This window comes from Pristiophorus japonicus, chromosome 22 (genome assembly GCF_044704955.1).
Source record: "Pristiophorus japonicus isolate sPriJap1 chromosome 22, sPriJap1.hap1, whole genome shotgun sequence".
Classification (NCBI taxonomy): domain Eukaryota; kingdom Metazoa; phylum Chordata; class Chondrichthyes; family Pristiophoridae; genus Pristiophorus; species Pristiophorus japonicus.
In genome coordinates, this window is record NC_091998.1 from 52,788,072 (window position 1) to 52,815,422 (window position 27,351).

Sequence of the window (27,351 nt, forward strand, 5' to 3'; positions counted from 1 at the left end):
TCTTCTACCTCAACTCCACTTTCCTGCACTATCCCCATATCCTTCGATTCCCTTAATATCCAAAAATCTATCGATCTCTGCCTTGAATATACTCAAAGACTGAGCTTCCACAGCCCTCTGGTCTAGATAATTCCAAAGATTCACCATCCTCTGAGTGAAGAAATTTCTCCTCATCTCAGTCCTCAGTTAGAGCAGAGAAGGTTAAGGGAAGACTTAATACAGGTCTTTAAAATTATGAGGGGTTTTGAGAGAGCAAGTAGATAGAAACTGCTCCTCTGGCAAGTGGGTTGGTAACCAGAGGATATGGGTTTAAAATAATTGACAAAAGAACCAGCGGGGAAATGAGCAGAAATGTCTTCACACAGAAGGTTACGATCTGGAACGCACTGCCTGAAAGGGAGGTAGAAGCAGATTCCAGAGGAACTTCCGAAAGGCAATTGGACATGTACTGAAAGAGGACTAATTTGCAGGGTTATGGGGGAAAAGCTGAGGTATGGGACTAAATTGGACAGTTCTTAAGGGCAGGCACTAATGCGATGGGTTGAATGGCCTTCTTACTGTTCTACAAGATTCTCTGATTCAGTAAGTAGGTGTGTACTTATCTGGTGGAGAGGCCCTTGTTTGTAGTCAACTTGTTGCTATGCAAACATTTATCTCGTGTCACTTGAAACTCCGAGTGTGGTGGTTTCCATGTGGTCGGTTAATATTCGAAGTGCAATCATATTTAGGAAAGACAGCACTCAACATTTTCTGCCTCATTGGGTAATGACTGATTGAGAGGTCCTGTTACAGAACACTTGAAGTGACGAGGTTAATGGCACAACAGGGAGCTTGTAAATCAAATCCTTCAGCCTGGAATTTTTTTTTAGTTGAATCTTTTGGCATTTGCTCAATCCCAGAGTTGTTAGAATAGTAACACCGATAGGAAAAGACTTTTCTACTGTCAGTTGTGCCTCAGTGCACACTCGCCTCCAAGTCAGAGGGTCGTGGGTTCAAATCCCACTCCAGAGACTTGAGCACAATAAATCTAGGCTGACACTCCAGTGCAGCGCTGAGGGAGCGGTGTCCTGGACCAATATTTATTCCTCAACTCAACATCACAAAACAGATGATTTCATTGCATTTTTTGTGGGAGCTAGCTGTGCACAGATTGGCTGCCGTGTTTCCTACATTACTACAGTGACTGCACTCCAAAAAAGTACTTGATTGGCTGTGGAAAGCTTTGAGACACGTCTAGAGGTCATGAAAGGTGCTATAACGATGCAAGTGTCAGTGGTGGCTCAGTGGGTAGTGAGTCAGAAGGTCATGGGTTTGAGTCCCACTCCAGGTACTTGGCACTCAGACTTATCCCCGGTGTCCTGGGGCAAATATTTATCCCTCATTCAACAGAACCAAAAAATAACAGATTATCTGGTCATTATCACATTGCTGTTTGTGGGAGCTTGCTGAGCGAAATTGGCTGCTGCGATTCCTACACTGCAACAGTGACTACCGTGTACTTCATTGCCTGGAAAGCGCTTTGAGACATCGGTGGTGGTGAAAGGTGCTATATAAATGCAAGTCTTTTCTTTCGTTCTTTTCAGTGTGAGTGCAGCCCGAGTCTGGAGCGCAATCCCAACATGGCATCAGAGTGGAGTGGGAGGGAGACTCGGCGGGGTCCGAGTCGTTTGGACTTTTGACACCATCTCAGTTTATGCTCCGCAAGTTTACGGGCTCTGTGCAACTTGGAGACCACTTTGCACCCGTGCCCCTACTCCCAGTGTAAATGGAAGCCTTGGCCATGGACCATTACCTTGGCTTAACGTTGCTTTATGTATTTTCCCAATCGATTGCTGATAAAAGGCTAAAACGCTAATGGACCGGTGTGGTGATGGGCTGTGCACAGATTTGCCACATAACCTGTGTTTGCTTTGGGATGCCATTTGCCGTAATAGGTCTTTAAAGAGTGGAGCATAATAGTGTTTGTTTGGACAGTCTTGGAAGATAACTCCCTGACTCATTAAACAGGATTGAGAGCCTGCTCTTAATAACATGAAGGCAGAGATGTGTATCCTGAATCAAGATAGAGTCAATCATTGCTGTATGTGTCACTCTGACATTTTGTCTTATCAGCGGAGCTCCAATCTACGGTGCCCTGAATTGCCTCCAAAGCCAATCTCTGCTCTTCCCCAGTGTCCGGGGCACTTGGTGTTAGCTATTACTCGCACTATAAAATGATGGCAGGCACTGAATGCGGCAGTTATTGTGAGATTAGATAAATCGCTGGCTCTCTCTATCCCTGACAGTCGCTGGATAAACATGTCAGTGTGCAGTCCACCTCATCCTGCAGAAGGGGGAAAAAAAAGCACTTCATGCACAGATTAAGGGAAGGTTGGCAATGAGCTTTTCGACATAGAATTACTAGAATTTACAGCACAGAAACAGGTCGTGGGGTACGACATGGTTATGTCACTGGACTAGTAATCCAGAGGCCTGGACTAATGATCCGGAGATCAGAGTTTAAATCCCACCACTGCAGCTGGGGAATTTATATTCAGTTCATTAAATACATTTGGAATTAAAAAGCCAGTTTCAGTAATGGTGACCATGAAACTGCTGGATTGTCCCCATCTGGTTCACTAAAGTCCTCCAGGGAAGGTAATCTGCCACCCTTACCCGGTCTGGCTGATATGTGACTCCAGACCCACAGCAATTTGGTGATTCCCAACTGCCCTCTAACGTTCAAGGTGGTGGCTCACCACCATCTTCTGAAGGGCAAGTAGGGATGGGCAATAAATACTGGCTTTGCCAGTGATGCCCACAATCTATGAATATTATTTTTTTAAAAGGCCATTCGGCTCAACTGGTCGATGCCAGCGTTTATGCTCCACACGAGCCTCCTCCCACCCTATTTTTCCTACATTACAACAGTGTCTGCACTTTAAAAGTAGTTCATTGGCTGTAAAGTGCTTTTGGGCATCCTGATGTCGTGAAAGGCGCTATATAAATGCAAGTTCTTTCTTCCTTTCTATACTTCATCTCACCCTGTCAGCGTATCCTTTCTCCCTCTCTCACTTGTTTATGAAGCTTCTCCTTAAATGCATCTATGCTCTTCACCTCAACTACTCCCTGAGATAGCGAGTTTCACATTTTCACAAGCTCTGGTTTCTAAGTGGCATCTACAAGAGTGCTCATGAGGAATGTTGGAGAAAGTGGACCTTCCTCCTCGGGTCTTTGCTGGTCATATTTATTTACAACTTCAACTTCCAGCATAAGCATTTGTTGTCCCATTGTTGAAGGTTCAATGCGTTGGGTGCAGGTTCACAGAGACTAACCCCTAAATGACAAATGACACTGAGCATGGTACCAGGGATGAGGGACTTCACTTGTGTGGAGAAATTAAAGAAGTTGGGATTCTCATCCTTGCTTTTAAATGCCTCCATGGCCTTGTCCCGCCCTACCTCTGAAACCTCCTCTAACCCTTCCAAGATCTCTGCGTTTCTCCAATTCTGGTCTCTTGTGCACCCCCGATTTCCATCGCACCACCATTGGCGGCCATGTCTTCAACTGCCTGGGTCCTAAGCTCTGGAATTCCCCCTCTATCTCTCTTTCCTCTTTTTTAAGGCGCTCCTGAAAACCTACCTCTTTGACCAAGCATTTGTTCACTTGTCCCAATATCGCCTTGTGTGGCTCGGTGTCAAATTCAGTCTGATAACGCCTGTTGAAGCGCCTTGGGACGTATCAGTAAAGGCACTATATAAATGCAACTTGCTGTGTGATAACGAGCACTGTGTTGTGGGCTGTGGGAGCTGTTTGAAGTGCATCAGGTGTCATATTTGGAACCTTCGGGTGGCCCGTGGTAGTAGCCTGAATATTCAGGGCTTGTAAACATGAACTTGGACATTTTGTTTTATGTGTCGCCCAGTTTTATTCCTTTGTCGACTGAAGTCAGGATTTCAGACGTAATTAATGAGTAAACCCACCTGAATAATCGAGTTCCATTTTAACCCCTGGTGCACTAGAACAACATTAAAGCAGAAGCAGAGGTTGAATGAGCAGAGATGAAGTGGTCGTAAATTGCTTTTAACATTCCAGTCTAGTTTTGTTAACTTCAAGCAAACTAGTTGTGCCAGAGCTGTTTAGTTACTGAAATCATGTGTTTCAGTATTGTGGTACGTGATCTGGATGCTGTTTTCTCTCTCTCTGCTGGCTAGCCGAGGATGTCTCACAGATCCCCCCCAGTAATATTTATCCATTATTCTATAACTAAAGCCTCGAAACCTCTCTCAATTAGATCTGAGAATATAACTCGCTCCCAAGTATCCATTATTCGAAAATGAACCCTCTGAACCCCTCGATCAGATCCCAGTCTGTAACTCACTCCTGGGTATCTAATATTCTTTTTATAAACCATCTGAATCCCTTGAATAGATTCGAGCCAAAAAATTAGGGCTCATGGGATTGGGGGTAATATACCGGACAGACAACAGAGAATAGGAATAAACAGGTTATTTTCGGGTTGGCAGGCGGTAACTAGTGGGGTGCCGCAAGGATCGGTGCTTGGGCTCCAGCTATTCATAATCTATATCAATAATTTGGATGAGGGGACCAAATGAAATATATCCAAGTTTGCTGATGATACAAAGCTAGGAGGGAATGTAAGTTGTGAGGAGGTTGCGAAAAGGCTTCAAGGGGCTAAGTGAGTGGGCAAGAACGTGGCAAATTGAATATAATGTGAAGTTGTCCATTTTGATAGGAAAAATAGAAAAGAATTAATAAAAAGTATTTTTTTAAATGGTAAGAAATTGGGAAATGTTGGTGTTCAGAGGGAACTAGTTGTGCTTGTACACGAATCACTGAAAGTTAAAATGCAGGTACAGCAAGCAATTGAGAAAGCAAATAGTATGTTGGCCTTTATTAAAAGAGGATTTTAGTATTAGAGTAATGATATCTTACTGAAATTATACAGCACCCTGGTGAGACCGCACCTGGAGTATTGTATACAGTTTTGTTCTCCTTACCTAAGGAAAGATATACTTGCCACAGAGGGAGTGCAACGAAGGTTCACCAGACTGATTCCTGGGATGGGGGGGATTGTCCTATGAGGAGAGATTGAGTAGACTAGGCCTATAGCCTCGAGAGTTTAGAACAAAGAGAGGTGATCTCATTGAAACATACAAAATTATTACAGAGCTTGAAAAGATAGATGCAGGGAGGATGTTTCCCCTGGCTGGCGTGTCGAGAACCAGTGGTCACAGTTTCAGAATAAGGGGTCAGCCATTTAGATAAGGAGAAATTTCTTCACTCAAAGGGTGGTGAATTCCCCACCCCAGAGGGCTGTGGAGGTTCAGTTGTTGAGTATATTCAAGACAGAGATTGATAGATTTGTTGGATATTAAGGGAATCAAGGGATATGGAGATCGGGTGGGAAAGTGGATTGAGGTAGAAGATCAGCCATGATCTCATTGAATGGCGGAGCAGGCTTGAGGGGCCTTATGGCTCCTATTTCTTATGTCTTTGTGTACCTTTAGCATATGTTTTTCTGCATCTTTAGCCTTTCTGCAAAGTGGGTTTGCACTTGCCAATGATGAAGGTGCAGTCTAACTCTGGTTTGGGTTCCGCCCTGACTCTGGAGGCAGACGATCGCTCCCCCGCCCCTGGGCATGACCACCATGCTGTGCTGTGGATCCTGCCAGCGATGCCTGCATCCCGTGAATCAATTCCAGAAGCAAATTTGATGCTGTGGTCGCTCCTGGATACCACCCCGTGCTCAGGAAAAAATAAAACACGTTGGTGCCAGAAAATATTACAAAAAAATAGCTATCGCTTTATTACAAATGTTGCAGAGATAATATCGAATTACAGTTTATATTGATTTTGGTGCCAACACAGAGATGGGGGGCGGGGGGCTCAGTCCGAATGTGACATGATGAAACAATCCAGTGATTAAATAAATAAAGTTCGTCATTTGTCATCCCAGCCCGACCTTACCAGATGGCGGGGGTGAAAGGTCCCAGGCAGTACAAGTAGGGATAGTGCCGGTAGCTATGATAGGTTGAAAACAGTGGTGGTCGGGAGCTGTTGTCCGCCCTCCCCGCCCGCTCCTTGGCCGCGCCGGCGTCCTGGCCGGCCGCCAGCATCTTCCTCTTGGTCTTGTACCGCCGGTTTTGGAACCAGATCTTGACCTGGGTCTCGGTGAGCTTCAGGGCACCAGCCAGCTCGGCCCGCTCCGGCGCCGACAGGTACCGCTGCCCATCGAACCGCCGCTCCAGCTCCAGCACCTGGGCGTGCGAGAAGGCTGCCCGTGAGCGCTTCTTCCTGGGGCTCCTCGGACCGCTGGGGGGGACGCTGGACCGCTCGTGGCCGGCGGCGCTGGACGGGCCGGATTCTGCTGGTGATCCGACAGAAACACAAGCAGCGTTACAAGATGGTCCGACAATCAAAAGCGAAAAATGTTTGTGATGGTCAGTATGACTTGAACTAACGGCCTCGATTTCAAAATTCTCATCATTGTTTTCGAAGCCCTCGCCCCTCCCTATCTCTGTAATCTCCTCCAGTCCCACAACCCTCCGAGATGTCTGTGCTCCTCTAATTCTGCCCTCTTGAGCATCCCTGATTAGAATCGCTCCACCATTGATGGCCGTATCTTCTGTTGCCTGGGCACCAAGCTCTGGAACTCGCTGCCTAAACCTCTCTGCCTCTCTACCTCTCTTTCCTCCTTCAAGACACTCCTTAAACCCTCCCTTGTTGACCAAGCCTTTGGTCACCTGCGCTAATTTCTACTTATGTGGCTCGGTGACAAATTTTTATCGCATAATACTTCTGTGACGTGACTTGGGACATTTCACTACGTTAAAAGCGCTATATAAATACAAGTTGTTATATATACCCGCTATTCAGTCACTCCCACATACATGTAAGAAAGACTTGCAATAATATAGCGCCTGTCATGATCTCATAGAAACATAGAAACATAGAAAATAGGTGCAGGAGTAGGCCATTCGGCCCTTCTAGCCTGCACCGCCATTCAATGAGTTCATGGCTGAACATTCAACTTCAGTACCCCATTCCTGCTTTCTCGCCATAGCCGTTGATCCCCCTAGTAGTAAGGACCTCATCTAACTCCTTTTTGAATATATTTAGTGAATTGGCCTCAACAACTTTCTGTGGTAGAGAATTCCACAGGTTCACCACTCTCTGGGTGAAGAAGTTCCTCCGCATCTCGGTCCTAAATGGCTTACCCCTTATCCTTAGACTGTGACCTCTGGTTCTGGACTTCCCCAACATTGGGAACATTCTTCCTGCATCTAACCTGTCTAAACCCGTCAGAATTTTAAATGTTTCTATGAGGTCCCCTCTCATTCTTCTGAACTCCAGTGAATACAAGCCCAGTTGATCCAGTCTTTCTTGATAGGTCAGTCCCGCCATCCCGGGAATCAGTCTGGTGAACCTTCGCTGCACTCCCTCAATAGCAAGAATGTCCTTCCTCAGGTTAGGAGATCAAAACTGTACACAATACTCCAGGTGTGGCCTCACCAAGGCCCTGTACAACTGTAGCAACACCTCCCTGCCCCTGTACTCAAATCCCCTTGCTGTGAAGGCCAACATGCCATTTGCTTTCTTAACCGCCTGCTGCACCTGCATGCCAACCTTCAATGACTGATGTACCATGACACCCAGGTCTCTTTGCACCTCCCCTTTTCCTAATCTGTCACCATTCAGATAATAGTCTGTCTCTCTGTTTTTACCACCAAAGTGGATAACCTCACATTTATCCACATTATACTTCATCTGCCATGCATTTGCCCACTCACCTAACCTATCCAAGTCGTTCTGCAGCCTCACAGCATCCTCCTCGCAGCTCACACTGCCACCCAACTTAGTGTCATCCGCAAATTTGGAGATACTACATTTAATCCCCTCATCTAAATCATTAATGTACAGTGTAAACAGCTGGGGCCCCAGCACAGAACCTTGCGGTACCCCACTAGTCACTGCCTGCCATTCTGAAAAGTACCCATTTACTCCTACGCTTTGCTTCCTGTCTGACAACCAGTTCTCAATCCATGTCAGTACAGTACCCCCAATCCCATGTGCTCTAACTTTGTACATCAATCTCTTGTGTGGGATCTTGTCGAACGCCTTCTGAAAGTCCAAATATACCACATCAACTGGTTCTCCCTTACTCACTCGACTGGAAACATCCTCAAAAAATTCCAGAAGATTTGTCAAGCATGATTTCCCTTTCACAAATCCATGCTGACTTGGACCTATCATGTCACCTCTTTCCAAATGCACTGCTATGACATCCTTAATAATTGATTCCATCATTTTACCCACTACCGATGTCAGGCTGACCGGTCTATAATTCCCTGTTTTCTCTCTCCCTCCTTTTTTAAAAAGTGGGGTTACATTGGCTACCCTCCACTCCATAGGAACTGATCCAGAGTCAATGGAATGTTGGAAAATGACTGTCAACGCATCCACTATTTCCAAGGCCACCTCCTTAAGTACTCTGGGATGCAGTCCATCAGGCCCTGGAGATTTATCGGCCTTCAATCCCATCAATTTCCCCAACACAATTTCCCGGCTAATAAGGATTTCCCTCAGTTCCTCCTCCTTACTAGACCCCCCGACCCCTTTTATAACCGGAAGGTTGTTCGTGTCCTCCTTCGTGAATACCGAACCAAAGTACTTGTTCAATTGGTCCGCCATTTCTTTGTTCCCCGTTATGACTTCCCCTGATTCTGACTGCAGGGGACCTACGTTTGTCTTTACTAACCTTTTTCTCTTTACATATCTATAGAAACTTTTGCAATCCGTCTTAATGTTCCCTGCAAGCTTCTTCTCATACTCCATTTTCCCTGCCCTAATCAAACCCTTTGTCCTCCTCTGCTGAGTTCTAAATTTCTCCCAGTCCCCAGGTTCGCTGCTATTTCTGGCCAATTTGTATGCCACTTCCTTGGCTTTAATACTATCCCTGATTTCCCTTGATAGCCACGGTTGAGCCACCTTCCCTTTTTTATTTCTATGCCAGACAGGAATGTACAATTGTTGTAGTTCATCCATGCGGTCTCTAAATGTCTGCCATTGCCCATCCACAGTCAACCCCTTAAGTATCATTCGCCAATCCATCCCAGCCAATTCACGCCTCATACCTTCAAAGTTAGCCTTCTTTAAGTTCTGGACCATGGTCTCTGAATTAACTGTTTCATTCTCCATCCCAATGCAGAATTCCACCATATTATGGTCACTCTTCCCCAAGGAGCCTCGCACAACGAGATTGCTAATTAATCCTCTCTCATTACATAACACCCAGTCTAAGATGGCCTCCCCCCTAGTTGGTTCCTCGACATATTGGTCTAAAAAACCATCCCTTATGCACTCCAGGAAATCCTCTTCCACCGTATTGCTTCCAGTTTGGTTAGCCCAATCTATGTGCATATTAAAGTCACCCATTATAACTGCTGCACCTTTATTGCACGCACCCCTAATTTCATGTTTGATGCCCTCCCCAACATCACTACTACTGTTTGGAGGTCTGTACACAACTCCCACTAACGTTTTTTGCCCTTTGGTGTTCTGCAGCTCTACCCATATAGATTCCACATCATCCAAGCTAATGTCCTTCCTAACTATTGCCTTAATCTCCTCCTTAACCAGCAATGCTACCCCACCTCCTTTTCCTTTTATTCTATCCTTCCTGACGTCCCAAAACACTTTAGAGCCAATGAAGTACTTTTTGAAGTGTAGTCACTGTTGTAATGTAGGAAACGCAGCAGCCAATTTGTGCACAGCAAGCTCCCACACACAGCAATGTGATAAAGACAGATAATCTGTTTTAGTGATGTTAATTGAGGGATATACATTTACCAGGAACCTGGGGATAACTATCCTGCTCTTTGAATAATGTCACTGGAACATCAGAGGGAGCAGGGAGCTTGGTTTAACGTCTCATCAAAAGACGGCACCTCCAACAGTGTGGCGCTCCCTCAGTACTGCCTCTCCGACAGTGCAGCGCTCCCTCAGGATCGCACTGGGAGTGTCAGCCAAGTGCTCAAGTCTGTGGCATATGACTTTAATCCACAACCTTCTTACTCAGACAACAAGGGTGCTGCCACTGAGCCAAGACTGACAAATGCACCCTCTTCAGTCACTCCCACCCTTATGAACCTTTTGTTATTCCGCCACACACACACAACCCACTATATAACTATATGGTTCAGATATCATCTTAAAACATGCTAGCAATCACATTGTTAATTGGTATCAATATATTGAAATGGTGCTTGATATGTATTTGGCAGTTCACGGTAATGAGCAGAATAAGATTTGTGTTTTTCTTTATCAGTATGTGCTGTGGTATTTTAATCTGATGCGTCATGGGTAGGCAGCTCTGCAGGCTGAGTGCGGACTGTGTGAAAGCAGCTCTGAAGGTAGATTGCAGGACGAGAGAGGCTGTGTCATCTCCACACACCACAGAGTGGATGGTGATGTGTGGAGGCAGAATTTCCCACTTCAGAGTAAAAAGAAAGACTTGGATTTATATAGCACCTTTCACGACCACCAGGTGTCTCACAGCACTTTACAGCCAATGAAGTACTTTTGGAATGTAGTCACTGTTGTAATGTGGGAGACGCAGCAGCTAATTTGCGCAAATGGCCAGATAATGTTTTTTTTTAAATATTGATTGAGGGATTACTATTGGCCAGGACACCAGGTATAGCTCCCCTGCTCTTCTTCGAAATAGTGCCATGGGATCTTTTATGTCCACCTGAGAGAGTAGACAGGGCCTCGATTTAATGTCTCATCCGAAAGATGGCACCTCTGACAGTGCAGCACTCCCTCAACACTGCACTGGAGCATCAGCCTAAATTTTTTTTTGTGTGTTCAGGGGTGGGACTTGAACCCACAACCTTCTGACTCAGGTTGCTCCCTATTGAGCCCCAGCTGACACTGTAAACCTCACTCACCATTAGAACAATCTGAGCATCTGAAATTCAAGATGAGTTTATGCTTTTGCAGTCTTGGGAGTGCTTGATTATTCTTTAGAGTCATAGAATCGTACAATAGCATAGCACAGGAGGAGACCATTCGGCCCATCGAGTCTGTGCCGGCTCTTTCGAAGAGCAATCCAGTTAGTCCCACTCCCCCGCTCTTTCCCCACATCCCTGCAATTTTTTCTCTAAGTATTTGTCCAATTTCCCTTTTTGAAGGCTACTATTGAATCTGTATCCACCACCTATCAGGCAGTGCATTCCAAATCCTCACCACTCATTGTGTAAAAATGTTCCCCCTCATGTCGCCTCGAATCACCTTAAATCTGTGCCCTCTCAGTTATCCACCCTTCAGCCATTGAACACAGTTACTCGTCATTTACTCTGTCTGAATCCTTCATGATTTTGAACACCTCTATCAAATCTCCTCTTAGCCTTCTCTGGTCCAAGGAGAACAACCCCAGCTTCTCCAGCCTATCCACGTAACTGTATTCTCCTATCTCTGGAACCATTCTTTGCCTGCTCCAAAGGCTTTGCATCTTTCTTAAAGTGTGGTGACCTTCAGAGGGAGGTTTTATTCCTCCCCAAATTCCATGACTGCAGTTGGGGAAGTAGAGCTTGTGCCCCTTTTACTCAGTCAACACTTCAGGGATTTCTGTCACAAACTATCATTGGCCTCGTGTTGCCAATGCTGACCGATTTCGGCCAATCAAACTCCTAACACGAGGAATGACCCCAAATGAGGGAAACTCTGCAAGTAAATGACTTTGGAGCTAAGTTCCAAGTTTGGGTGGCGGATCCGACTTCACAATCATTGAAGAGCTCAGTGGGTCGCACGCTTTTCTCTGAGTTAGAAGGTCATGGGTTCAGGTCCCACTGCAGAGAGTTGAGCACAACAATCTAGGCTGTCACTCCCAGCATGGTACTGAGGGAGCGCAGCACTGTCGGAGGTGCTAATCTTAAGCCGAGACCCCTGTCTATCTGTTCAGGTGTATGTTAAAGGTCCCATGGCAGTACAGGAAGATGTCACTGAAGATCTCCTGCTCAACAGTCACCTCTCACCTGACATGGCAATGATCTGGTCACTCCGCGCACACTGTTGGTGAGATCTTGCTGTGCATAAATCAGTTGCTACATTTGCAGCAGTTCAAGAAAAAACATTGGCTGCGAAGTGCTTTGGAACATCTTGAGAAAATGAAAGTTGTACTTCATTGGCTGTAAAGTGCTTTGCGATGTCTGATGGTCGTGAAAGGTGCTACATAAATCCAAGTCTTTCTTTCTATAAATGCATGTTGTGTGTGTTGGTTTCTAACAACCATCTGGACTAGATTGTTTGAACTGTAACATTACACTCACTGTATTCTACTTCAGTCAAGGCAAGCGGAACAGATAGCTTTTAAAATGTTTTGTTTAACTCCTTCCCCTTCGCTCTGCAAGCATAAACAAAGTTGGATCATTTTTTTTCTCTTCTCCCCAGATGGGCTGGACCAGTTACAAATCATTTTGTGGGGTATTTAATTCTTCACAGTGAAGAGTTTGTATTCCAATAGAATTTCATTGAAATAAATTCACAGGACCTTTTAGACTGTAACACTCAAATTCTGTCTTGCTGGTTCCTATTTAAAAAGAAGAAGAATCTGAAGAACTCTTCAAAGTTTTTTTTTACTTCACTGGGGCATTAAGTGCACCCTGACTGTATAAGTTATTTATGCAATACCTGACTGCCCTTAATTAATATCACAATGAACTGTCCTGGGGCCAATATTTATCCCTCAATCAACATCATTAAAACAGATTATCTGGTCATTTTCACATTGCTGTTTGTGGGAGCTTGCTGAGCGCACATTGGCTGCCGCGTTTCCCACATTACAACAGTGACTACACTCCAAAAGTACTTCATTGGCTGTAAAGCGCTTTGAGACGTCCGGTGGTCGTGAAAGGCACTATATAAATGCAAGTCTTCATTTCTTTATCTCTTTCTTTCTACAAAAGATGATTGCAACAAAATTGAATGATCAAACTAACACGCGGGGGGGGGGACAGGTGAGGAATTGAAATAACAGAAAATGTGTCTTTTTTTTAAATTACACATAGGCATTGGTAACAATAAAAGATTGAGTTCAGGGTTCGCTGCAAGGTCCGACTTGACTTAAAACTGAGAGATAATGATCCTCAGTTGTAGAGAAGAAAAAGGGAAATTATTGTACAATAATGAACTATCATTTATTTTCACTTGCATTGAATTAGTAACTATCTGGAGACCGGGGGTTGTTAATAGGATCAAATAGTATAAAACGGTATACACTGAACGGTCTGAACCACCCCCAGAGTCCTGCAGCATTCCCTCTCCAGCTGTGCTGCCCTACCTCTTACTTCCAGGTGTGCTCCTGCACTGCTCCAAGAGGCTGTGTCTCGCCCGGATCCCTCGCGTCTGTCCCTCTCGCCGGCTCCCCTTCTGCTCCCCGACCAGCGGCTGTAGGGGGACTTGTCTGGCTCTCTGACTGCAGGAGGCGCTCTCTGGCAGCGGGCTCCCGGAGCCTCTTTCAGCGACAGGATGTCCTGGATGAGAAAGGGGGTGAAGGGTTTGGTGGAGAGGGACATGTCGTCTTTTTTGTTGACAAGGGCGTGGGGGGCTGGTTTTTAAGAATGCTTCCCCAGGATCTGCTGGAGTTCTGGGCTCTGGGAGCCGATGCAACTTTCCCAGAGTGTAAATTAGAGACTTGACTTTATACAAGGGACTGGGAAACAGGCACTGGGTAGATGGGTGAGAGGGAGGGCACAGCTCAAGCCCTCCCCCTGAGGGACATCCCAGGAACATGTGGTCTATCTGCTGTAACCATCATTGTCTGCACTGAGCACTGAATGCACCGACAGCTCTTGCAGAGAAATCCTGGAAGGGGTCGGAACAGGACACAAGGGGGAGCAGTGATCGATCTGAATACAGTTTGTTGTCGTCAACTTAACCCCCACAGCCTTCTTTTAAAATGTTTTTTTGTGAGTGAGAGAGAGAACCTCTATTAAAATCCCAAAGAATTCCTCTCCGTCCCGAGCAAGGGATTGGGGTGTCAGGCAGCGTCTGTGGAGAGGGAACACAAGGGTTAATGATGCCGGTTATGGACTGGGGAAGTTAACCCCATCCCTCCCTCTCACCTCACACGCCTGCCCCGCTGTGTTTCCAGCATTTTATCTTTTTTTATTTCATAATTTCTGGCTCTTTCAGTATTTTGCTTTTTATTCTTATAAGTCATTTCTGTTAGTGTGCGTGTGTGTATATATACATGTGTGTCTGTATACGTGTATGTGTGTATACGTGAGTGTGTGTACTCGTGTGTCTGTATGTGAGTATACGTGTGTCTCTGTGAGTGTGTGTGTGTATGCATGTGTGTGTATACGTGTGTGTGTGTGGATACATGTGTGTGTCTGTATATGAGTATATGTGTGTATATATAAATGTGTGTGTGTGTGTGTGTGTGTATGTAAGCTTTTGGTCATCTGCCCTAATATCTCCTTATATGCCTCCGTGTCAAATTTTGTTTGATAAAACTCTTGTGATGCAGCTTGGGATATTTTACTACATTATAGGTGCTATATAAATGCAAGTTGTTGATGTTGTGAGCTTTGGATTCAAAATTAGTTGCAAAGTCTTTTCCCTTTAAATTCATGTCTAAAGATTCAGACAGTGGCGATCTCCTCAGACCAGGGCTGCGCGCTTCCAGTGCAGATAGAAGAAAGAACTTGCATTTCTATAGCGCCTTTCACAATCTCAGGATGCCCCAAAGCGCTTTACAGCCAATGAAGTGCTTTTTGGAGTGTAGCCACTGTTGTAATGTGGGAAACGCGGCAGCCAATTTTCAAACAGCAAGGGCACACAAACAGTAATGTGATAATGACCAGATGATCTGTTTTTGTTATGTTGATTGAGGGATAAATATTGACCCAGGACACCAGGGAGAACTTCCCCTGCTCTTCGAAGTAGTGCCAAGGGGTCTTTTACGCCCACCTGAGAGAGTAGATGAACCTCGGTTTAACATCTCATCCGAAATACGGCACCTCCGACAGTGCAGGGCTCCCTCAGCACTGCACTGGGAGTGTCAGATTATGTACTCAAGTCTCTGGGGTGATACTTGAACTCATAACCCTCTGACTCCGAGGTGACCATTCTCTTCCCCTCTCATCTAAAGCTAGTCCGAAACTGCTGGAGTCTCGCCCTCTGCATGTGTGGTGACATCTGAACCTCTTCATCAGACAGGACTCTCCTTCTCTGCTGCAGACCGACAACGGTTCGTGGCTTGTTTCTCCCGCCCACACTCTTCCCTCCCCCATAAACTGCTCGCCGAGGCAGGCCAGCTCTGGGAAGCCGGATCGAGTCCTTGATGGGCCTGACGTGACCCTGAGGTGGCCCTCCTAGTGCTAGTGTCTGAGCAGAGTGCGTGCTCTCGGCTGCCCAGTTACAAGCGCCTTGTTTTGCTTCCCGGAGTCTGCAGCCTCCATTCTGGGTGGTCCCATGTTTTCCGAGATATCTGGCCAACAGTTTAGGGAGCAGCTCCCATTCGCTGCCCTCACCTGCACAACCAATCGCCCCGCTTTGTTTGTGTTCATCGCTGGGCCCTGGCGTTCTCACGGCAGCAAGTGCCCCGAAGCCGATTGAATGCATGTTTGCCCACATATGACCCCAGTCAACCTTTCCCCTCCATCCCAAACAGTGCTGTCCAAATAAAGTGCACACATCTTTACAGATGGTGCCTGTATACCTGATGTTTCAGACTGTTTTATCGTGCCCTGCACTGCTCATCCCTTCCTGTTGAACCGTCTGCAGTACTTCTTAGGCTGATACTCCAGTGCAGTGCTGAGGGAGCCCCGCACTGTCGGAGGGGCAGTGCTGAGGGAGCCCCGCACTGTCGGAGGGGCAGTACTGAGGGAGCGCTGCACTGTCGGAGGGGCAGTACTGAGGGAGTGCTGCACTGTCTGAGGTGCCGTCTTTCGGATGAGACGTTAAACTGATGTCCAAATCTCACAGCACTATTTTGAAGTAGACCAGGGGAGTTATCCTCGGTCCTGGGCCAATATTTATTTCTCAATCAACAAAACAAGTACCCACTATCTGATCATTATCACATTGCTGTTTGTGGGATCTTGCTTGTGCGCATTTGGCTGCCATGTTTCCTACATTACGAAAGTGACGTTTGCTGTTCAAGACACAAATTGTGATCGTTTTGCATCTTGAACAGCAAACGTGAAAAATGAGCCCGCCCCCACCATTCCCAGGGATCGACAATGAAATGGGATAATGACCCTGGATGCCACAATAAAACTGACCAAAAGTAATCGGGTGAAACCTTTAAGGGAGCTGGAGTTGTTGCTAAATTCTCATCCTTGTTTACAAATATCTGACCCTCGCCCCTCCCTATCTCTGTAATCTCCTCCAGCCCCACAACCCCCTAGACGTCTGCGCTCCTCTAATTCTGCCCTCCTGAGCATCCCTGATTATAATCACTCCACCTTCAGCTGCCAGGCCCTAAACTCCAGAATTCGCTCCCTAACCCTCTCTGCCTCTCTATCCTCCTTTTAAGACGCTTCTTAAAACCTACCTCTTTGACTAAACTTTGGGTCACCTGTTCTAATTTCTCCTTAAGTGGCTCGGTGTCAATGTTTTTGTCTTATCACACTCCTATGAAGCGCCTTGGGATTTTTTACTATGTTAAAGGCGCTATATAAATACAAGTAGTTGTTGCTGTTGTTTTTGTTGTTGTAAGGGAGCTGGAGACTAGAATTCGTTAAAGAATGGATATAGCGCCCTCCGGAGACCAAGGAAAGTATCACTTTAACCAGAGGCCAGGTAGGTCTCAGTTACCACCTGGACAAGTCCAGTCAACCAATTCCGCGCCTTCAACAGCTCAACATGCAAATCGCACAGCAGCAAAGCGATGGTTGTAAACTACTCAGATTTCACTGCATTGATTCATGGTGTGATTTTTAGCCGCTAGACTTCGATTCCAGCCAGTAACTCACTCCCAGGTATCTGTTTTTCTATATATAAACCATCTGAGCCCCTGGATTAGATTCCAATCTGTAACTCGCTCCCAGATATCCATTGTTCTATATATAAACCATCTGATTCCCCCCTCGATTAGATTCCAGCCTCTAACTTACTCAGTCCCCGGTATCCAATATTCCTGATGACATAATACTTTGTGTAATCTATTAATTGAATGCGGAATTCTCTCGGGTTACACTTCTTCCTGATATGTACATAACTTGTGCTGCCCTATGCTTATTGAAGTTTGAGTTGTACAAGCAGTCCCACTACTGGTTTCTGTCTTTCCTGAAATACTGAATGAATTCCTGCCTTAATGCTGCATTGGGTCCACTAGGTGGCACTTGATAGCCTGTTTTGGATGGTAAATTTAAAGATATTCTTTGGCCTTTGAGATTAGCTGCGTGTGTTGGGAATGTTTGTCTGCACATGGGGTGTAGGAGGCGTGCTGGTGGTGGAGGGGGGCCCATAGCTCTGCTGGGAGGGGGGCCCGGAGCTCTGCTGGGAGGGGGGCCCCGGAGCTCTGCTGGGAGGGGCCTGGAACTCTGCTGTGAGGGTATGGCTGGACACCTACTACAGGGGCTGGATCTCCAAGCTGAGGTGAACGCTCTGGTGTTGCCTTTGACTCACTGGACTCTTCAGGGGAACAAATATCCAGTTTGATCTTCACGCCACGGTGCGAAGTCAGGCGGCTGACGTGGCAGGTTCTGGGTAATGTTTGTGTTGAGCCTCAGGTGGGCATGAGTTTCAGGTGGGCAAGGAGCTCGTGGAAAGATGCTCGATTCCATCACTGAGGAGCCCTGTACAGCTGTCATGAAGTGACTGTGTCTGAGAGGGAGAGGTGAGCGTGTTGCAAGGTGCAATCACTCAGGTGGCCGGAATGTATAACCTTGTCAATTTTATTTCAAATAAAATCTTCTCATGTCATTCAAAATGAAATGTTGGCAGAAGTTGTGTCTCTGACACAATAACACCCTCTTTTAATTGCTGGCTGCTGCATTTCAAAGGTGACAATTAAGCAACACTCCCTCAAGGAGGAACTTTTAAACATTACTTTAGAAATGTTGGCACAAGTGTTGCGGTTTTGAGTTAACTTCACACACAGCCACAGCAAGCTGCCCAAACACTGGACACTGAGGGTTTCGATAATGTGCAATAGCTGGTTGGAAACAGTTGGGGGGGGGGGGGGGGGCGACAGAACCCGGAATATCTTTTAAATGGGAAGTGGGTACAAAATGCAAACAAACCCATTTTTAAAAGTTTGGGGGAAAGGACAGGGGTTTGGGAGGGTTACCTCCATCTGGGAGCCAACACAGGCATGATGGGCCGAATGGGGACTTTTTCTTCTGTAAACGTCTATGATTGTATAATTCAAGTAGTGATATCACTCACATCATTCACCATTCTGCCATTCACATCCGATCTAGATTCATCTCCGAGGGCAGCACGGGCCAGCCCACACTGCGATATGCGCGCGCACTAAGTCCGTGCAGCAGAGCTGGTCTCCAGTCGTCTTGGTTAATCCTTGCCACTGGACCAAGACCTAGCTCTGTCAAGCCCATGTGGTGGCTGGTGTGCAACGGCCACCACACGTTAAAAAAAATCCACGCACAGGCATCTTCCACCCTTCAGGATGTAGTTCGGGATCTGGACTATTGAAACACCTCTGAACTCATCCCTTTTTGGCATGGAAGCAAGTCATCCTTGCTTCGAGGGACCACCTATGAGTGAGAGACTCATCTTTTGTTTCTTAACTTGTGCCATTACCATCTCATTTTTGCCCCTCATCAATTTTGTCTCTCTAACCTCTCCTGCCTTCCACCCTATCACCGACCTTCCTTTTTGTTCTTTCCTCCCCTCCTCCCTTTCACTACCTCTGCACTTCCTTAAGAATTTGTTATATTTTGAACTTTTCCAGTTCTGACGAAGGGTCACAGGCCCAAAACGTTGACTCTGTTTCTCTCTCCACAGATGGTGCTGAGATTTCCAGTATTTTCTGTTTTTATTTCAGATTCCAGCATCCGCAGCATTTTGCTTCTGTATTGGTGATATCACTCGCCATGGGGTAATGTGGGATTGGCCTTCCTGGCTTGCCACTCGATTTATCTCAGGGTCCCCAAGCAGATCTAGAGACTCCAATTTGATAGACTGTCTGCTGAGCAAGCACGGTCTCCAAGTGGTGTACGAAGGCCACCAGCTGTACATGCTTCACACTGCGAGGCTGTGCGTATCACTCCGGATCAGAACCCAGACTATTGTAGTTACATAGCGCATGTGGTGCAGGCTCCCATGATCTCAGAGTTCGCCCTCAATTGGAATTGGTTCGTGTGCCTGCTTTGTGACATGCTGGCCAGGTGAGCTCAGCAGGTGGGTCTGGTTGAGTTCACCATGACCCACATTTACATCAGCAGTCAGTTCCCATTCAAGCCCTGTCAGCCATGGCACAGTGGGTAGCACCCTTGCCTCCGGGTCAGAAGGTTGTGTGTTCAAGTCCCACTCCAGAGACTCGAGCACAAAAATCTAGGCTGACACTCTGAGGGAGTGCTGCACTGTCGGATTTGCCGTCTTTCAGATGAGATGTTAAACCAAGGCCCTGTCTGCTCTCTCAGGTGGACATAAAAGATCCCATGGCCCTATTTTGAAGAAGAGCAGGGAAGTTATCCCTGGTATCCTGGACAATATTTATCCCTCAATCAACATCACTAAAACAGAATATCTGGTCATTATCACTTTGCTGTTTGTGGGAGCTTGCTATGCACAGATTGGCTGCTGCGTTTCCGACATTACAACAGTGACTACACTTCACAAAGTACTTTGTTGGCTGTAAAGCTCTTTTAGGATGTCTGGTGCTCATGGAAGATGCTGTATGAATGCAAGTCTTTCTTTTCTTTAAGAATCACTTGTCAATGCGGTGAGTTCATTAAAAATCCAATCTGATCTGTCTCATGGCACAGACTTCAAAGAGTTTGGCTCATCTCAGCCTTCGTCCTGTGTGTGAATCCACTGGATAAGCCTGAGGCACAATTTGACACTGGGCTGGTTGTTGAAGGAAGTGGAAGTGTCAGCGTTTGTGCCAGGAGGTGCTTTACCAAGTTTTACTTGATGGTTGGGGTAGTGCAGAGGGAGCTCTCCCTTGCAAATTAAGCCACATGCAGATTTGAATCATTAGTCATGGACTACTGACTAAAATGGGACTTGTCCATTCTTTCTTCTGACCAGCCAAAGAATATCATACAGCACAGGAGGAGGCCATTCGGCCCATCGAGTCTGCACCACCTCTTTCCAAGAGCAATCCAGTGGGCCCCACTCCCCCCACCACCTGCTCTTTCCCCATTTTCCTGCCTATTTTAATTCTTCAAGTATTTATCCAATTCCCTTTTGAAAGCTACTATTGAATCTTTTTCCACCCCCCTATCAGTCAGTGCATTCCAAATCCTAACCACTCTTTGCAAAACGTTTTTCCTCATGTGGCCTCTGTTTTTTCAGCCAATCACTTTAAATCTGTGCCCTCTGATTATCGACCCTTCAACCATTGGAAACTGTTTCTCTTTATTTACTCTATCTAAACCCTTCATGATTTTGCGTAGGATATATAGCACAGAAACAGGCCATTCGGCCCAACCATGCCGGCGTTTATGCTCCACTTGAGCCTCCTCCTGTCTTTCCACATCTAAATCTATCAGCATAACCCTCTATTCCCTTCTCCCTCATATGCTTGTTTAAATGCATTGATACTATTTGCTGCAACCACTCCCTGTGGTAGTGCGTTCCACATTCTCACCACTCTCTGCGTAAAGAAGTTTCTTCTGAATTCCCTATTTGATTTGTTGGTCATTATCTTATATTGATGGCCTCTAGTCATGCTCTTCCTCACAAGTGGAAAAACTCTCTCTGTATCCACTCTTTTAAACACCTCTATCAGATCTCCTCGAGGCCTTCACTGCTCCAGCTTCTCCAATCTCTCCATGTAAGTTGAGAGGGAGGATGGGGAGGGGAGGATTGCTTGTGAAACACAGTGTTGCCTTCAGTGGCTGAACGGTGGTTTTGGCTCGATTCAATACACCTTTTATGATGAGCTATTTATCCAGTTATACTGCGCTAATGAGGAGATAATGCGACAGGAATCTCTCTGTGAAGGCTGGGCGGTGTAGAGACGGCTGTGCTAAGAAACCCTCTAACCAGTTTGACAAACTTCTATAATCTACCTACACGCCTTCAGACAGATGCAACATGATACGAGAAATTACCATTTGTGATTGATTTAACCTGCAACTGAGAATAACCAGATTGTCTATATTTTGAACCAAATTTTTATTTGATTTTATGTTTTAAAGTTTAATTTGTTTTAATTGCCGGTGTTTTTAGTGTCCCCCTCCCCTTTTATAGGGGGCACTTGTAAAATATGGAATTTTAATGCCCTAAACAAAACCACAAAAAAAACCCTACAAAACCCCCCCCCCCAAAAAAAACAAAACAAAAGGGCCTTGGGAAATGTTTGGAGTGTCCCCCAGATCGGGGGGCTCGTGATTTAATGTTTATGTTTGCCCCCAAAAGAGTTGTCTATATTTTGAAATGTGTTCCTGGATGAAGCCATTTCTGGTGAGTTGAATAATTGGAAAGTCAGGTGGAGACTGAGAAAGTATTTCCTCCCCAGGGCCACTTCACCCAAAACGAAACGGTATGCATTACTGACGGCTCTGTTTGGAGGTTTTGTTTGTCCGTGGTATGATTTTCCCCACCGCTTTTATGCTCGGCTGCGAGGGGTTGAGCACAGGGACATAAATCATAGCAGAATGGGTTGTACTCGGGGCGGGCGAGTCAAGGCAGGAGAAATCCCAACAGGGACCACAAGCTAAATCCTCAAAGAGTGTAGGAAATGAGTCACCTAGTGTGCTTGTGGATGAAAGGGATATTAGGCTGCGAGTTATTGGCACAGCACCTCATTCCCGCTCTGCCCGCCTCTCTGCTTTACAATCATTGAACTTTTCAAACGTCGAGACATTTCAGTCCCTCTCTTCTGTAGAGTGTCCGTCTGTGTGTATCCTGAGCCTCTCTCCTACCGTCCATTTTTCTGCATCATTCTCTTCCTGGGTAAGTCTATCTCTGTCTCTATCTGCAGTAGATAAAAACAGCACAACAGCTCACATTTCAAGCACCTTTGTGCTTGTCTTCTGTGGATTTGTCAACATCTCTATCTCTCTGCTTGTCTCTCGCTCTCTGTCTCTCTCTCTCTCTGGCTCTCTCTTTGGCTCTGTCTGTTTCTCGCTGTCTGTCTCTCGCTGTCTCTCTCTCTCTCTCTATCTCTATCTCTATCTCTATCTCTATCTCTATCTCTCTCTGTCTCTGTCTCTGTCTCTCTCTCCTCCGCCCTCTAGCTCTGTCTCTCTCGCTCTCCCCTCTAGGCCAGGAGCCCAGCAGTACCTGTTACCTGGTTGTTGGGTGTCCTGCATTCTCACCTTCCAGTCTAACCAAACATAAACCATGGGCTCGGAGACCGAGGTCAGGGCTGCTGATCACCTTCTGACCATGGTGGGTGTATTGGGAGCACAGGAGCATTCTGTTTTGGATTTGAACTTGGAGATATGTTGACTATGGAACAGGTTGTACAGCTTACTTGCTGCCTGACATCAGAGTGTTGAACTCCATTGGGAACTTTGAGTCGTTCTGTTAATTCTGGAGGTAGACCTTTGGGTTATCGAGAGTTAGGATATCAAAGAGTTCCACTTGTATCATTGTGTTACTGGGCCAGGTACAGCACGGTGACAGCTCCTCAACACTACCCCTCACATGTACTTCACATCCATTGTCACTATTACTCAATTATTGTAACACCAGCTTTCCAATTCTAGCCCCAACTCAGTGCTTTAGGAGCTGTTTAGTGCTGGAGACTCGAGCCCACTTGCCCAGAATTGTTTCATTTGTGAAGGCAGTGAGAGGTGACAGTGTCAGCCATGGCTCGGTGGGCAGCGCACTCCCCTCTGAGTCAGAAGGTTGGGGGTTCAAGGCCAATCCAGAGACTTGAGCACAACAATTTAGGCCAAAACTCCAGTGCTGCACTGTTGGAGGTGCCGTCTTTCAGATGAGACGTTAAATTGAGGCCCCGTCTGCCCCCTCAGGTGGATGTAAAAGATCCCATGGCACTATTTCGAAGAAGAGCAGGGGAGTTATCGCCAGTGTCCTGGGGCCAATATTTATTCTGCTATAAACCCCACCAAAAAAAGGCAACCTCATAACCCTAACATGGTGAACTAAATTGTCACAACTCTTGAAAGATTGGATAGGCTGAGTTTGTTTTCTTTGGAAAAGAAGAGGCTGAGGGGAGACATTTTTGATATGTATACAATTATGAGGGGCCTAGATAGAATAGATAGGAAGTGCCTATTTCTCTTAGCAGAGGGGTCAACAACCAGGGGGCATAGATAGTAATTGGTAGGAGGTTTAGAGGGGATTTGAAGGGACAATTTTTAACCCAGAGGGTGGTGGGGGTCTGGAACTCACTGCCTGAAAGGGTGGTAGAGGCCACATTTAAAAAGTACTTGGATGCGCACTTGATGTGCCGTAACCTACAGGGCTACGGACCAAAAGCTGGAAAGTGGGATACGGCTGGATAGCTCTTTGTGGATCAGCGCGGACACGATGGGCCGAAATGGCCTCCTTCTGTGCTGTAAATTTCTGATTGACCGGGTATTTTGTTTGAATGTTGAGGAATGTCCAACTGCCTGAAAGAGAGCAGGGACACGGGGCTGGGGAGCAGCGGTGTGATGGGGGAGACTTAGCAAAGATGTGATGTATGTTTTGACATCCCAGTTAATTGTGCCTGACTTGATCAGATACGGGCTTAAAAGAGACAAACGGGCTTTATTTTTGTGAGGCCCCGCCCTCTGCAAACTCAATGGAAAAGGAGAGGGGGGGTCGCTCGCAGCCACCCTGTCGCCTCTGCTGTTTACCGAGACCTCGGCCTGTCCCTTCAGTCCTGTCACCAGCCCCGGCCCGCAGTGCACGGATCAGGAAAGTGCTCTCCCTCCCTTATCATTCGCAGGTGCTGTGTTTATTTTGCACTCCAATTACTTCCCGCATCTTATCGCTGCCGACCCATTAAACGATGCGAAAAGGGGCCGGGCCGTGGAGATAAGGACTCTGAGGGTCCCCATATGCTGAGTGTCTGAGCGATTGGTTGAGGTTTGAGTACTTGCCATGCGGAGCTCTGCAATGTGTGGCTTGTGTTCCTCACACTTTGCCAGCTTCATTCTCGGGAAAGGCACCAGTTCCGGCACTATCCACAGCACATCATTCGGACACGATAAAAAAAAGCAGCAATTCTACTAGTGGACTTAACATGTCCACCAATAGAGTGTACAGTTTTGGTCTCCTAATCTGAGGAAGGACATTCTTGCTATTGAGGGAGTGCAGCGAAGGTTCACCAGCCTGATTCCCGGGATGGCAGGACTGACATACGAAGAAAGACTGGATCGACTAGGCTTATATTCACTGGAATTTAGAAGAATGAGAGAGGATCTCATAGAAATATATAAAATTCTACGGGATTGGACAGGTTAGAATGCAGGAAGAATGTTCCCGATGTTGGGGGAAGTCCAGAACCAGGGGTCACAGTCTAAGGATAAGGGGTAAGCCATCTAGGACCGAGATGAGGAGAAACTTCTTCACTCAGAGAATTGTGAACCTGTGGAATTCTCTACCACAGAAAGTTGTTGAGGCCAGTTCGTTAAATATATTCAAAAGGGAGTTAGATGTGGCCCTGACGGCTAAAGGGATCAAGGAGTGTGAAAAGAAAGCAGGAGTGGTACTGAAGTTGCATGATCAGCCATGATCATATTGAATGGTGGTGCAGGTTCGAAGGGCCAAATGGCCTACTCCTGCACCTAATTTCTATGTTTGTATGTCTTTTAGAAAAAAAGCTTATTGTTAGATATAGACCGCGGTTGGGTAAGGCAGTTTATATCCTCGTCATAGGCAGTCCCTCGAAATCGAGGAAGACTTGCTTCCACTCTAAAACGAGTTCTCAGGTGACTGTACAATCCAATAATTACAGTCTCTGTCACAGGTGGGACAGACAGTGGTTGAAGGAAAGGGTGGGTGAGGAGTCTGGTTTGCCGCACGCTCTTTCTGCTGCCTGCGCTTGGTTTCTGCATCCTCTCAGCGACGAGACTCGAGGTGCTCAGCACCCTCCCGGATGCTATTCCTCCAATTAGGGCGGTCTTTGGCCAGGGACTCCCAGGTGTCGGTGGGGATGTTGCACTTTATCAGGGAGGCTTTGAGGGTATCCTTGAGACGTTTCCTCTGCCCACCTGGGGCTCGCTTGCAGCTTATATTAGAGATACGCTCTATAGCTTGGGTAGATTATACTGGAGACGTACACAGGGTTGGGAGGGTTGTACTGGAGATGTACACAGGGTTTGGAGGGTTGTACTGGAGATGTACACAGGGTTTGGAGGGTTGTACTGGAGATGTACACAGGTTGGGAGGGTTGTACTGGAGATGTATACAGGGTTGGGAGTGTTGTACTGGAGATGTACACAGGGTTGGGTAGGTTAACACTTCTAGTGAAAAACTCATATTAGAAAAGAAATGAAAGACTTGCATTTCTACAACACCTTTCACAACCACCAGATGTCCTAAAGCACTTTACAGCCAATGAAGTGTAGTCGCTGTTGTAATGTAGGGAAACGTGGCAGCCAATCTGCATACAGCAAGCTCCCACATACAACAATGTGCTAATGACCAGATCATTTATTTTTAGTAATGTTGATTGAGGGATAAATATTGGATCCAGGAGAACGGGGAGAACTGCTCTTCTTCGAAACAGTGCCATGGGATCTTTTACATCCGCCTAAGAGGGCAGACGGGGCCTCAGTTTAACAGACGGCACCTCCGACAGTGCAGCACTCCCTCAACACTCCACTGGGAGTGTCCCAGGAGTGGGACTTGAACCCACAACTTTCTAACTCAGTGGCGATTATGCTACCAGTATTACTCTGACAGTATTGGAACAGCGCACATTAAAATAGCAGTTTAACCTTAAAACAGACTGGTTTATCCATCAACTCGTTGAATGATCCTTCAATTTTTATATTTAAAAAAAAACTACCACTTTAATTAGGATTCCGTTCCTCTCTTGATTTCCTTTTTATTTACATTTTTCCTGACCGGGGTGATATAAAGGAAATAAATAGAACCTTTACCCGAAGGCCAGGTTATGAAGACATCCCCAATAAGCGACATTTCCCTCCTGTCTGTTGCTCCAAGAGGTGCAGGCACAGACGTGACACAGGTACCAGAGACACCCAGCACATAACTCATAACAACAACAACTTGCATTTATATATCGCCTTTAACATAATAAAACATCCCAAGGTGCTTCACGCGAGTGCTATAAAACAAAATTTGACACTGAGCCACACAGAGGGAGATATTAGGGCAGGTGACCAAAAGCTTGGTCAAAGAGTTAGGTTTTAAGGAGTGTCTTAAAGGAGGAAAGAAAGGTTTAGGCAGGGAGTTCCAGAGCTTGGGGCCCAGGCAACTAAAGTCACAGCCACCAATGGTTGAGCGATTATAATCAGGGATGCCCAAGAGGCCAGAATTGAAGGAGCACAGACATCTGTGGGGGTGGGGGGCTGGAGGAGATTAGAGGTAGGGAGGGCTGAGGCCTTGGAGGGATTTGAAAATAAGGATGAGAATTATAAGATCGCGACATTGCTTAACCAGGAACGGGACTTGGTGCGAGTAAGGATACGGGAGCTTATTACTTAGTTTAACAAAGAACTTACACAGGATTACATAAGATATATGACACCGAAACAGGCCATTCGGTCCAACCAGTCCATGCCGACGTTTATGCTCCACTTAAGCCTCCTCCCTCCCGTCTTTCCTCATCTAAATCTATCAGTATAATCCTCTATTCCCTTCTCCCTCATATGCTTGTCTAGCCTCCCCTTAAATGCATCAATACTATTCCCTCAACCACTCCCTGTGGCAGTGAGTTCCACATTCTCACCACTCTCTGAGTAAAGACGTTTCTTCTGATTTCCATATTGGATTTCTTGGTGATTATCTTATATTGATGGACTCTAGTTATGCTCTTCCCCACAAGTGGAAACGTTCTCTCTGTATTCACTCGATCAAAACCTTTCATAATTTCAATTTACATATGGCGTTTTTCAATTGCTCAGCACATCACAACCCAATTCATGGCCAACAGATTGCTTTGAAGTCAAGTCACTGCTATGACGGCAGATGCAATCAGCAGAATAACCGGGGTTAGAGGATAGCTGTCCCAACTATTTGCTATGTCCCCCATCGATTAGATCGAACAGCCTTTTCTTT

The 27,351-nt window shown here is 46.2% G+C and overlaps 1 protein-coding gene across 1 annotated transcript; it reads right to left on the reverse strand.

Annotated features, from left to right (window-relative positions):
• Positions 1–5,966: 5,966 nt before the first annotated feature.
• On the reverse strand, positions 5,967–13,577 carry LOC139234630 (homeobox protein koza-like). Its single transcript, XM_070865316.1, has 3 exons — positions 13,343–13,577; positions 10,953–10,972; positions 5,967–6,467 (listed from the first exon to the last, which is right to left on the reverse strand). The coding sequence occupies exons 1-3, from the start codon at positions 13,575–13,577 to the stop codon at positions 5,967–5,969; spliced, it is 756 nt and encodes a 251-aa protein (XP_070721417.1).
• Positions 13,578–27,351: the final 13,774 nt, after the last annotated feature.